The 13667-nt window shown below is 46.2% G+C and overlaps 1 protein-coding gene across 4 annotated transcripts in view; it reads left to right on the top strand.

Annotated features, from left to right (window-relative positions):
• Positions 1 to 13667, top strand: part of EVL (Enah/Vasp-like) — a 146042-nt gene that overhangs the window by 13058 nt on the left and 119317 nt on the right. Inside the window, exon 1 of one of the 4 annotated variants that reach the window (XM_040557558.1) lies at positions 10372 to 10572. The exons of the other annotated variants lie outside the window; for them this stretch is intronic. Coding sequence (XP_040413492.1) covers positions 10550 to 10572 — 23 coding nt within the window. The 5' untranslated portion in view covers positions 10372 to 10549. Of the gene's footprint in view, positions 1 to 10371; positions 10573 to 13667 lie in introns of those variants that run through there. 4 annotated transcript variants of the gene reach the window in all.

Genomic DNA, 13667 nt, shown 5'->3' with positions numbered 1-13667 from the left:
TCAAAAGAGACCAAAGACCCCTTTGGACCTCTCTCTGGTCCAGTGTAGAGAAAGCAGGATTTCAAAGGTAAACTTCGAAAAATTCAAGATACTTCAGAATTCCTGAGCAGATTCACATATGCTTTTATTACAGTAACTTCTATATACCCATTTTTCCATTACTTGTTTGTTGAGAGCCACCTTTGATTTATGTAAATGTGGGGTTGTTTAGAAATGACTCGGTCTGCCATCACCCTTTTTTTTTTTTTCTTACGCTTCTTGGGAACATTTCCTTTATGTTAGCAACTCCTTGGGAACCATGGTGGGATAAAAGAGCCTACATTATAAATATAAAAAATAAACGGAAGGGAAGGCATCAGAGATAGAAGCATTTTAGGCATAGTTATGTGGGGAGAGTGAGAGAAGAGACAGAAAATTTTCATAGCAGCATTTTGAAACGGTTTCTGAAAAGATAGTTGAAAGAGAAAGAGGGATTAGAGAAGAAAGTTATGATTATAAGCTAAAAATCACCGTGCCTGTTACCGAATCCTTGTCTATATGAAAATAGAACGGAATGTAAAAATATTGCAGAAACTTAAGCTGTGCAATTTAGTGAAGTGCTGAGGGAAGAGAACCTCAAGGGCGTGCTGATGTTGGAGACCTGAGGTACGGTGATGTGCAATGCCATATGGATCTGTTCCATATGATCATGACACTGGTGCCCTTGAACATCAATAATAATAGTATTTGAAGAGGCTGAGCAGTGAAGGAACAGAGGGTAGGGTCAGCACAGTCTGGTTGTGGGACTACTACTTATCCTTGGGATTTTACACCCACAAATGGTACAAAATTTCCATCTCTCCAGGATATCAGATCCTCTCGTCCACTTGTTCGTGCTGGGTTTTCTTTGATTTGTTCTTGCCATTCCCGTGCTCGTATTGACCCTACATACGTTTCAGCTTTTTTCCACTCTACCCAGCCCCTTTTTATTTCTGAGGAGGTTGGAGGCAGCTGTACAGGCTCTGTCCCCAGCCCCGCACCCCTACAATGCTGAAGAACATACTTAGTGAGCGCTGGTGTGCCTTTGGAGAGAGGGAGCTGGAGGGGGTGGCGAGCCTGGAGCTGAGTCAGCCCGAGGGTCCAGCATTGCTTGTGTTTCCCATGTGCCAGCACCGCCTGGTAATACTGGTGTCACTTAACATTGGGCTCATCCCAGGCACCCTGAGGTAGCAGGGAGAAGAGTGGTAGTGCCCGTGGCAGGGGATGAGAAAGCAAGATACTTGCATCTTAGGGGAGCTATTTGCAACAGGGATGAGGAATTCAACTCGGAATGTGTTGAAAATGCGGAAGAATAGCGATGCATATCAGTGGCTGGGAATTAAGAAGGAATTTTGTGAGTAAGGGGAGTAAGTTGTGGGTGACTTTGAGTTTTTGCGATGGTCCATCTCTGTATGAGGCTCAGGAATTCACATGCAGAGCCTTGCCCCTTCTGTCTCCACTCCCAACGTCTGTCTCCCCTTTCAAGGTTGCACTGACTGCTCTGTAGTTTCATTCATTAGAAATTAGCTAAGCCAGGATTTGATGGAGATATTTATCTGTGATGGCCTGACCATTTCCTTCAGGAAGTCGTTCATACTTGGAAAGAGCGATGTATCTCATGTCAGAGGACGGGTCACGGTCACCTCCCTTTAACTCCAAAGATGAGGGAAGTAGGATTTGGCTTGTGACTGAAAATGTAACTCCTGAAGCAGATGCAAGTCAGATGGTGCCCAGTTCTGTTTCAAACGCTCTGGAGTACCCAAGTGATGTATGCGTGGCTGATGGCCGTGACCTGTGGGACACCACAGCCCACTGCACGTGTGCTAGGCACCTGCGTTTAGGCAACTGGTTTGAACCCCAGGCCATGGCAGGCAGGATGGCAGCGAGACTGTGCCATGTTTCAGCAGTGAGCGCTGCGGGGAGGACAAAGCTTTCATTTGCTGCGGTTCACTCTGGGCTTTGGTGTGGAGAAACCAGCCAGTGGCCCTGGAGCCCAGACTGCTCTGATGGCAAAACTCACACCTTGTTTCTCCTCCTGTCCTTTCCTGTTCCTGTACACCTTCTTTGTGTAGCGTTGAGGTGAACAGAAGTGTATCCCGTTGCTTTTCCCAAGGTTGCAACCTGGTTGTGAGATGAGATCTGTGTGGCTTGCCTGCCAGTCAGGTCTGAGCGATGGAAAAGGCCTGGTCAGCAGGGGCGGGAGGCAGTGGGTGCAGTGCTAAGCCTGGTTCGTGGTAGCGTAGAGCGTGCTGTAATAGTGCTCCTTGGCAGTAAAAACGGTACTGGTGGTACCAGCGGTAGTTAATCGCAGTTGTACAGCCTACGTCAGTCTTTTTTTTAAAGACAGAGCAAAAAGTGGGACCATTCAGTTGAGAAGTGGTAAGCCGTGCAGTTACAGCTGGCCGGGGAGGAGCTGTGTGCGTCTGTGGGCTCTGCCCTCCCTCCCCTGCTCTCCTGGGTTCTTCTGGCTGGGCAGTACTGGCTTGGGCCACTGGGCAGCAGTGGTCTGGTTTGTGTGGCCGGAACACGGGTCTGGGAGCTGGCAGAGCCAAAAGGAGAATTCAGACTTTACCAGTAACTTTGTTATGAGATCCTGGAGGAAGCGGTGTGGCTCCCCTCATTCGTGCACCTTCCACCTCAGAAATCCAGATCGTATTCTGTAACTCACAGGGAAATTAGGAGAGGGACACACAGTTCTGGCTGTGGAAAGCAAAAAAAGGCGCCCCAAGGGTGGGGTTTGTGTTACTTTTTTGCTTCTCTATGAGTATTAGTGCTTGTCCTTCTGTTAGGAAACTGAATCTCTTCCCCACCGACACTGGAAATTGGAGAACTGGTGACGTTCAGCTGATGGGAGGTCCTGAAAGCTGCCCAGTTTGATGGATTCTGTAAAGGCTTTTGCTGTGATGCTATTTTTGTAATTTATGTGTGTTTACCTCTAAATTGGAACGTGCTGCTTATGTGAAAAAGATATTTTTGTGTTAACTTAGACACCTCCTTTAATTAAAGTGTCAAACCTAATAATGTTTCACTGGAGACAACCCCTCCCTCTCCAAGATGTCCTGCAGGAGCAGCACAGAGCAGGAGCTCTGGTATTTCTCTGGTCCTTAAAAAATAAATCAGTTTTTCAATCTTCACTCTTTCGTTATGTGAAGAACAAACGAGGGATACAAACCTGATATCTCAAACAATACTTTGCAACTTAAACTTCCTCTCCAGTTTCGATTTGCCGTGGAATGTCATACAAGGTATCTCCTTGCTATACCTGGCATAAAAATGTTGCTGCCAAGCCTCATGCATTTCAGAGAGAGGCTCTCCTGTGCTACAGAATATAACCACGGGCACCCGTAACTCTCCTCCGGCCTTATAGCAAGAAGGTAGCACGTCGTCTCAACATTGCAGTGTAAGTGAATGGATGCTTTTTGGTAAAGGCTATGTTGAATCTTTCTCCACTATGTGTATGTTAGGGTGCGTATGTTGTCAATAAATAAACTTCACGTGAGGCGAGGAGAAGTTGTGGGGATGACCTGATGTTCCTCGCACAGCAGCTGCTGTAGCAGCCAGGCACGCTTTGGGAGCAAACTGCGGTGCCCGTGGGAAGGGACATTCCTGCTCACAGAGCCACAGGGAGTCACAGAGGTTGGAGGGGACCTCTGGAGATCATCTGGTCCAACCCCCTGCCCAGGGCAGGGCCACCTAGAGCAGGTTGTCCCGGACCTCGTCCAGTCGAATACTAAATGTCTCCAAGAAAGGAGATGCCACAGCCTCTCTGGGCAGCATGCTCCAGTGCTTGACCACCCTCATGGTAGAAAAGCTTTATGTTGAGCTGAATTTCCTGTAGTTCAACTTGTGCCCATTGCCTCATGTCCTGTTCCAGGGCACTTCGGCAAAGAGGCCGACTCTGTCTTCTTTACTCCCCTATCAAGTTTTTATAGACATCGATGACTTTGTCTGTGAGGATGTGATGGGAGGTGCTGCCAGAAGCCTTCCTGAAGTCAAGACCTGGTACAGAGTAGGCCAGAACCTGCCCAGTGCCATGTCCTCGCCTCTCCCTGGGTGGAAGCCGAGCTCCAGGGGCATCCCACCACTAGCACATCCCACCTGCCAGTAGAGTAGTACGGGCTCGTGTGTGAAACTGCTCCTGGGTGCTAGGCTATCCTGAAGCCTTGGAGCAATCACAACTTTTGTGTGTGCTCGTAGGAGTGAGCAAATAATACTCTGAACTTGCCACGGCTTAAATCTGCTGCTGCTGTCAGAACAAAGAATTCCCCAGCATATAACGAATAATTCCTTCACATGTTTATTCTAACGTCAGCTAGTAGGGCAAGAAAAATTTGTTCTTGTATTTTTCTTGGCCTGCTCTGAACATGCAGGCTCATTTCTAAGAACATGCAAGTATCAAGTACAGCTTTAGTGCATCAGTGTTTTGTTACGGAAACAGGAGCAATATAGGATTAACAGGACAGCAACACAGCTAAATTTTAACAGATTTTCTACTATCAGTGCCTCGTGGTGGATAATCCATATGTGCCCAGGGTGAAATGCTGGGTCATGATCAGATCTGAGCTTTGATATTGTGTCTGTGTAAAATCTCCACAAGCTAGCAGCTCCTAAGACCTTGGCACTGTGATCTTGTGGTGGAAAGAGCATGCTCAACAGATTCATTGCACCCCTGGGGTCTTCTTGACAGCAGTGTGGTTACTTTGGGCGGATAGAAGCAGAAGTATAAAAGTTAGCCTTGAGTTTTCTCCTCTCTGCATCCTACCATCTAAATAGAGAGTGCAGAGATATGAGAAGGCTCAGTTGTTAATAGCTGTACTCTTTGAATGTTTACCAGAGAAGATGTCAAGTAAACTCTGGTATTTTCCATGCAAGTATAACTTCTGGCCTGCCAGTGTACTTGGAAATGGGTCCCAAATTCAGTAGGCATTAATGTGCTCATCTGTGGGTGGGCAGTTGCTTACTTCACGGTTGATACTTTTGACTGCAAACATGCCAGTATATAATTTAAATGATTTTAAGATCTGGGCCATTTGCTTCCTTGAAAATAACAAGAAGTCAGCGTGGTATGTGAATACCTTTATTTGTATTAGTGTCTAAAGTACACAATTCCTTGTTCGTTTATATGTGATGTATGCACTACACATCAGTGTCCAAATGGTTTATTGTCAATACATGCTTTGATGAACCTGCATGACCGCACTTTATTCAGGTGCTGTTTTCATATCCCTTGGCATTTATTTTGGTAGTGGTGATAATGCAGGTCTAATTTCAACCTCCCGCTCCTCTCTTTTTACATTTAATCCTTCAAAACTTGGAAAAAAAGTCAAATTGGCTGATTAAAGTTGGTTTGAAGGATGTTTCCAAATGGAAGTCTATAGCTCCTTTTATTTTCTTTCAAAGAGTCCTCTGTATCGTCTGCTTGGTGTTTATACAGACTAAAATACTAATCAGCAAAGGCATAGCAGGAATAAGATGCTGTGGCTGTCAAGTGAATATTGAAGTAGCATAACTTGTAATTGCTAAGGTGACTTTTGTGTGCAGTACGATTCAAATTAATCTCTGCCGTATTGAAAAAGCTGTGGTTGATAATTGTTTATCTAGGTGTAAATAATACATTACTGCCTTTCACTTCAAATTCATGCAGCCTTATACCTTTCCTTAGAAGAGATTTTGCATGGTTTTAAATCATTTTACATAAGCAGGCAGAAACTCAGACAGGAATACCCAAGTCTTAGTCATATCAAGCAATATTTGCAGTCTATACAGGCTGAATTTTATTTTTTGGGGGATGTTTGGTGGTATGACCATATTTCTTGTTTTACTAATTTGACATTTATCTCAAATATGCTTGTCTTCTGCTGTCTGTCATATGTATTTAAACTGCGAAGGACCTTTTCCACTTCTGGCTTTATATAGCAATCAGCACCACGCAGTCCTAAACTGGACTCGATATTTCAGGCACTGTTGCAGTGACTGATAATTTAATAATCCATATGCAACTTTTAGTTTTTGTCCAGACTGGCTCAGTTCTGTTGGATTGCAGGTTGTCACTTGGTGTTATCCCCAGGGGCTGATTAGGAAATCAGTAAGAATCCCGTTCTCTCTAATTCACTGCATTGCGCCTTCCCTTAAGCCCTATGGTAAGGCAGATGGGGCTGTATTTTGAAAAACTTTCCATTTTAGTACTGCGAGATGCTCAATGTCCATTTGTATACAGAGTATCTATCAATGAAGATGGTGAGTGGTACTCCCAGTATGATTAGAGTAAACTCGTGGGAGAAAAACATGGGGAAAAACCTCACGTTGGCCATCCTATGGTCGGGCCAAGCCTTTAGATTTGCAAAGCGGGAAGTGTGTTGGGGTCAAATCTGATCTGAGAGGGACAAATTTGCTGTGCAAATGTTCATGTGCTGTTACATTTATATAAATGAGGAGGCAACATAGGTAGGATTTTTTTTTGGTGAAGGTTAACTTCACAAATTCACATGTTAGTGATCAAACTGAAGACCACAGATTGAAAGGAGCAGCCTGAAATGTGGATAAGGAGACTATTCCTGTGCAGCAAAATTGATGTAATGTTTAAAGGCAACATATAATAGAAATCCCTTGGATGAAAAGAGGGGAAAAAAAAGTTAATTTCCTCTCCGCCCTTTCCTTTAACAGTTGAAGGTTTGAGTCAATACACCAGTATTGAATATACCATTGTTCAGTCAACTTTAGGGTAGCATAATTATTTCCACAATTTTCTTTACAAATTCAGGTAGCCATTCCTTCTTCTGCTCCAATAATCCTTTTAAATCTTATTTTCTTAAGCCCAGGAAAGACTTTTGAACTCAGAGAAAATCCTATTGAAAGGAGATTTTTCGGCATATTCTGGGATGGAGTCTGTGTTTGCCATATCTTCCACTGTGCAGAGATGCTGGAGCTGCAGTGGGTATATGCCGATTATATATGCTCTTGGTGGCTCACTTCACTTCTCCCTTCCCCTTCTATTTTCTTTTCATGAAGTGGATGTTGGATTTTTCTGTGCAGTATTTTTTTTAGAATGGTCTAAATGTCACTTCAGCATAGTGATAATAGAGGCTTAATGACAGCAGTCCTCTACGTTAGTGGCTTTTCCCTCGCTTCAGCAAGGGAATAAATAGTTACCTCATTAAAATACCTCGGTCTGTCTGTGATCAGATAATGTCACCTAGCATCTGGCCAAGGCTTTGGTGGAATCTCACGGTGACAGGACCAGTAGTGATGCACTGATACACTGAGTACCAATAATGCAAGCTGTTATTCTTGGGGAAAGTAAGTTCTTACGCAGAGTGTCAACACAAGGCCATTGTATGCCACTTAAATACTAGCCAAATCCAGAAATTTCACCATTGCCCTTGTTCTGGCCATATTTCCAGTCTTTCTGCGCCCTTTGATTCTTTGTCAAGTTTTCATCACGGATAATTCTTTCTGTCACAGTCTCACGTGTTTGTTGGAGCCTGGACTTAAGCTCACAAATTGCTTTCCAAAAGTTACGGAGCTGCTTCAGTGGGACCCCTCCTTGTTAGATCTGCCTGGCATTAGATCGGGAGGTGGGATGCGTGTCCCTCAGTTCCTGTTACTTTATTTGCTCTCCCCACCCTGCCCCAACTACATTTAGTATCATTTTCCTTTTCCATGACATAACTCTGTTTTGTGGTAAAGCGTGGGACGTTTTCATCGCAGGTCTGGCCTGATCATTCAGCCAAGCAGGGAACAAACAGCGCCTCCCTGCATCACGTTTGTGTTGCTGGTTGCGGTTTCTGATGTGCTTTCTGTCTGCTTCTAGATAGCTTGAATCTGTCCTAGGCCATGAGAAATTGCAGTCGTCTTTGCTAAAAAAAAGTAATAAGGAGATATTGTAGTCCTGCATTTATTTAGGTATTTTGCCACTCATGAGTTCATGAGACTTTTAAAAGTCCCTGCGATTCCTGCTAGGTAGTGTCATGCTGATCCTCATTCACGTGGACAAGGTGACGTGATGGTCTCAGGTCTTCCAATCTAATATGGGAATCCTACTAATTAACCAGAAACGACACTATCACTTATCTTACGGGATAGCAGCCCCGCGCTTGCTGCCTGTAACTCTATGAACAGTTGTAAAAGCGCTGGCTAAAAACACAAAGTTAAAAAAAGTTATCCCACTGAATCTTCTCAGCAGCTGACCTCTGCTCTGAAAGCTTCTGGAGCGTGTTTGCCTTCGGAGCACAGCGAGCTCATTGATGAGGGAAGCCTCGAGCTGACCAGTTGACTGTCGATTTGCATAGCGGCTCTTGCAGGAATTGGAAGACCAGACAGTGATGTTGTAAACTCCGTTTCAAAGAGAATGAATACTTAGGGGAACCGTACACTCTGTTTGCTGTGAGTTGCGTAGAAAGGTTTTTGTTTTGACTAGCATCAAAAATGAGCACGAACATCTCAAGCGAAAAGCAGCCCTGCTGCACTTGAATTCAAGGCAGAGTAAGACTGGGGTGAGCAAGAAAAGCAAAGTTCAGGCTTTCCTCTTTCACCCAAGACGGATCTTGGTTAACTCTGACTTTGGAGGTAAAATCCCCTTTCCTACAAAGAGAGAGGCAGAGCACTGGCTTGCACGGGGCTACCTCATCTGTGCTGGCTGCTCGGGTACTGTGTACAGTGAGCATACTTGTCGTGAAGTGCATCCTAAATATGGAAGATGACTTTTCTTAACGGTTGTGTTCTCTCTGGTGGTTTTAATGTCTTATTAGGTTGTAACCAGAAACATCTGCTTTGCAGTCCCTCTCTCTCTGGTTGCTTGTGGCATAATTCATTTGCATGAGATGGTGTGACCGCGTGTGTTTCTGTGTTCCTGCAGCGTGCCCTTATTATCTCTTAACACTATCACATTTGCTTAAAGGAAAATAAAAGCAATGCCAAGGTCATTACTGCTTTAAAGACACCACGTCCCAAGTAAATTCAGATTCCTTTTGTTCCCAGGGGTGATTCTTTGCCATGTGTGCTTCCCCTTTCACTCTAGCCCCTTCTGCCTCCACTTTTTCACCACCGTGGGGTCAGATGCTGCTGTGGCAGGGATCGCTGTGTCCCAGTGATGTTGCTGCCTGTACCTTGGCTGCCTTGCCAGCCTCCGGATCCCACAGCTCAGTGGGGCAGCTGCTGTCCCCTGGCAGGGTGATCTGAGACTCTCCAGGGGCTGTAGCTGAGTTTGGATGGATGCTTCAGGCTTCAGCCAGACCATCCGCGCAAGAAGATGTTTCCTTGTACTGGGGGCGAGCTTTAGCAGTAGAAGAAAGAGGCAAGCCGAGGTGGGGAGCAGCCCTGGAGGTGCTGCCTCCCCCTGACTTCCCCAGCAGCGCTCTCCCTCTGCCCCATCACCTTCCCCTCCCAGGTGCGGGGCCGATTCCCCAGCAGCTGAACCTCCACCATTTCCAGCAGTCCTCCGTCTTACCCTGCGCTCCGGCCAGCAGCCCAGCGGCAGCGCCCGATCCCCCAGCCTAAGCCGACACCCTTAACCCCGAGGCTCGCCCCGGGCGTGCACAGCCGCCCCACGAACCCTTCCTCCGACCCTGCCGAGCTCCCCTGGGGCTGCCGGGGGAGGTCTCCCCGCGGATGAGCCCCGTGCGAATCCCAAACAAGCGGGGTCCCGCGGCTCTCTCCCTTTCGGGGTGCCCCCCCCGCAGCATCCTCGCCGTTGCCGTGGCGATTGCGTGCGCTGTTGCTAGGCGGCTGGAGCATCTTCCCTCGCCTGCTGCAATGCCACCGCGTCCGTAACTTTCCTCGCTCCTCTTGCCCTCCTTCTCTTTGGCAGAGATGGCTCTTATCCCGCTTCGTCCCGCGGCGCTGCCGCGAGTTGTCGGGGTTAACCCTATAAAATGTAAAAAGCCCGCGTGGGTATCGCAAATGGCATCGATGGCAACGAATTCAGGGCTGAAGGAGTTAAACTGGTTGGGGATAGACTACAGAGGAAATGATTTCTAGTAGATAAACTACTTAAAATGTTCTGGCATTCATGGAAGGGGAGGTTGGTGGCTGCAGTCTTTTGTTGCATCCCTGGTGGTGTAAATGACTAAAAGCACAGCCTAAAATTTCACTGCAAGGTAAGAAAATCAGCTCGAATGGGCCTGATTAATCTCCTGGGTTATGCTATATATTTAGTTTTTTCTCGTCCTCTGCTTGCGGTTACCGATTTTGATGTAGCATGTGAACGATAATTTAGCCTGTCGTGTAGAGTATTTGACTTATTTGGCTCGGGTAATAAAGATATCAGCCTGTATTCTTGGAGTGTGCTGCATTAATCAGACTTGCAGGAGTGATCACATGGTACTCTATCGCCTTTCCCTGGTAGCTGCTGCTTGTCAGCAGCTGGCTGAGCTGTAGGCTGCAGGCCAGTATCTGCATACCCTTTCTCTTCAGAATATTTCAAATATCCTGTCTCGTCAGTATGCGTTTTGCTGCAGTTTGACAAACTAAATGGTCCTCCTGCACGTTAAGAAGATCATTTTACATTTCAGAGCATTGGTGTAGTTACTAGGCCATGTATGCATTTGAAGAATTCAGGTAGGCTCTCTGTTTTATACATCAGTGTGCTTGGTTTTTGTTCTCACTAGGTTTTTGCTGTGTAATGTCAGTCAGCTCTACAGTTAGCTCTTCAATGTGCAAATGTTTCTCGTGTTGTTTTTCTAAGACCTCTACTCTTTGCATGGGGAGAAGTGCTTGAAGGGTAGGGTGCAGGTAACGGTAGCTAACTGCATGATGAAGTGCAAAGCCGGGTAATTGATTATATCTTGCACGAATTTCATAGCCGTGCAGCCAGAAGCAGCGAGTACAGTGCAGTTATAAATATAAACCAGAAAGCGTTCTGTTTAAAAGGGTCTTTGCTATTTTTGGTGGCTCGCAGTCTGACAGATGCTCCTGCGAGATAGAATACGGATTGTGATGGAGAAGGGAAAATTGATGCTTGGATTGTGTATAGGATTATATTTTGTGCTGCTGCAGAGTATGCGTGTCTGTCTGTCGTAATCTTGTGGCTGCAGAATTCCACGGGAATGATGTTTGAAGTAACGATATGGCTGAGGTTGGTGGGCTTGGTTTCATGTTTGCAAACATTTGAGCAACTGTGATTGTTAGAGTATAAAATTAGCACCTTTTATTTGATATTGGTTCTGCTCAGCACTGCCGCTGCCCCCTCTCCTCCTCCATCCCCACCCCCAATAAAACTCCATCCTTATGCAAGTGTTGAGGTCTCCTAAAACCTCAACAATTTTTTGAAGACATGCAACAGAATTTCTACAGAAATGGATTATTTTATCTGCAGTAAAACAATGTTGGGCTCTAAAAATTCCTGGTCAGTTGTTGCAGGGCAGGGGTGTATCACTTTTTTTTTTCTTCCTGATTTTGCTTGGTGTGTTCAGTTTCTCATAACTTGTGTTATAAAATTTCTGGATCAAATGGTGACGATGTTGTAGCAGCATTAGGGATCACCTCATGGTATGTTCGTCTGTATATCATCATCATCACGTACCTTAAAAATACTCTATCCTTTCTGATTCCAAAAAGAGGTTGTTTGACCAAGTATGTAACTAGATGAGAGGTTGGATTGTCCTTGTATGCACAAGGAACACTTTGTACCAAATATTTTCTAATTAAACTTTCTAGCATCAGACAAAATATTATCAACGTTATTTCTGTCCTTTGTCAAAGCATTTAATATATTGGCAATTTGCCTTACTTCCTACTTTGCTGATCAGTCCAGCGTGGAAGTGAGCAGTGTCAAAAATAGGAAAAGCAGCTTCAGGACCCCCCCGAATGTCCTGATGCCAGCCCTAAATGCTGAGGAGACCCAAGCTAGCGGTGTGTGCTGCTTCTGTTGTGAAATGCAGCGTGATGCCATCTGACTGAAAAGATTTTGCTGGAAGACCAGATAATGCTGTGTAACTGCAGTTGTCATAGGGCTGTCAGGAGACGCTTCAAATCTTGACATCGCTGATTGTTGGCAGTAAATTAAGCTGCAAATGGGCCCCAAACTTACTGTGCCGCTTACTGTGCCCGCAGAGTGATTTGTATTTCACCCAGTTGAATCAATCCTGCTCTTAATAGAGTGAAACTCTAAAAGCAATAAATCTACCCAAGGAAAAAGAAAAAAAAAAACACAGGTGTTTTAAAAATTCTGTTCTAAAGCCTTAGCTCTCTTTCAGTGGTGTTCCTAGACATCTTGGGCCAGGAAGGCACCTACTTTTATGGCAAGAATGGTCAAATGCCAATTACACACCCATTAGGATTATTAAATTACTTGTCTTCCCTTAGACTTGCTTTGAAAATAGTATTAACATTTGATGTGCATAATGCTAGACCTTTTCTTTGAAATATTGAGCACTGCTAGAGCTGTGGTTTCTGTATGGCAGCGTTTAAATGGCATTTGTTTTATTAGGCATTTCAGCGGTGTTTTGTTAAGGTTGTGTCTGCATGGTGATGGGTTTTTTATGGCACGATTATTCCCACGCCTGTGGCTGTATTGCGTTTTGATGGGTCAAAATGCGTCTTGCAAGAGAAAGAGAAGAGGGTTGGTCAAGTTGAGCAGCGGGGTGGAAGAGCCCCCACGAGCTGATGGATGCAGTGGATGTATCAGTAGGCGGCACCCTTCTCTGGACTGAGGGCCCCCGGTGCTTGGAGGTCCCATGTTCTTCACAGCTAACGTTTTCCCATGGGCATACACCATAAACGCTACCTGCCCTGCCCGGCAGCCCGACTGTGCCCTGCACGTGGGTGCTCACATGCATCTTACAGAAGCACGGCTGTCTCCGTCCTTTGGTGCACCTACGTGGCCTGAGGAGCCGAGCGCCAGGCGCTGGAGAGGTGGCCACCCTGTGGCGCCTGCTTGCGCGAACCTGTGCACGTGTGCGTGTCATTTCTGTATGTGCTGTTTTGTATTTTTCTTCCTGTCTCCAGGCTGGGCCTTAAAAACCCGTAGGACTCCGTGGACAGGTGGCAGCCTAACCCTCTCTGTCCCAGTTCCCCCAGCAGTTTGATTGATGCTGTTCTTTGCTTTCCTGGCTGAGCAGTCCCGGGGTGTTTGTGTTGAGTGGGAAGGCCGGAGTTGGACTCGATGATCCTGGTGGGTGCCTTCCAGCTCAGGACGTTCTGTGCCGCTGAGCAGCGCTGGGCATCCTGCAGGAAGGTCTCACCCGGGTGATGAAGCGACCCCGGCGTGCTGTTGGTGAAACACTCGTCTGTGAAGCCTTCTGGGATGAAGCATTACCGCGTGGCTGCTGGGTGAATGAACAGACTCGAGCCTCGGAGGAAATAAGGGAGTAAATCCACTGAATGAGCTCACAGCTCCTTGCGCTGGGAAGGCTGGGTTTATCTTCCCCTTGGGAAGCACCTAATATCCCCAGAAAAACTGCAGTGGCTTTTAAGGCGAGGGTGGAAGGAGCTAAGGCGGCTCTCGGTTCCCAGAGGCAGCTGGGTTCTGCGAGATACCAGTTGGGTCCGCGTTCGTGCCGAGTTTCTGTGCTGCCTTCACAGAACCTCAAACCGTGCATACATTTTGTTTGTGACTGGAGGTAACACTGCTCCTCAGCCACGTTTTTATGCTCTCCTGCTGACCTCGCTGTCTGAAGAGGACTTTGCATGTGAAGCCAACAGGAGGTGTCACC

The sequence above is a fragment of the Cygnus olor genome, chromosome 5 (genome assembly GCF_009769625.2).
Source record: "Cygnus olor isolate bCygOlo1 chromosome 5, bCygOlo1.pri.v2, whole genome shotgun sequence".
NCBI classification, from domain to species: domain Eukaryota; kingdom Metazoa; phylum Chordata; class Aves; order Anseriformes; family Anatidae; genus Cygnus; species Cygnus olor.
This window is presented reverse-complemented; position numbering and strand designations above follow the sequence as displayed.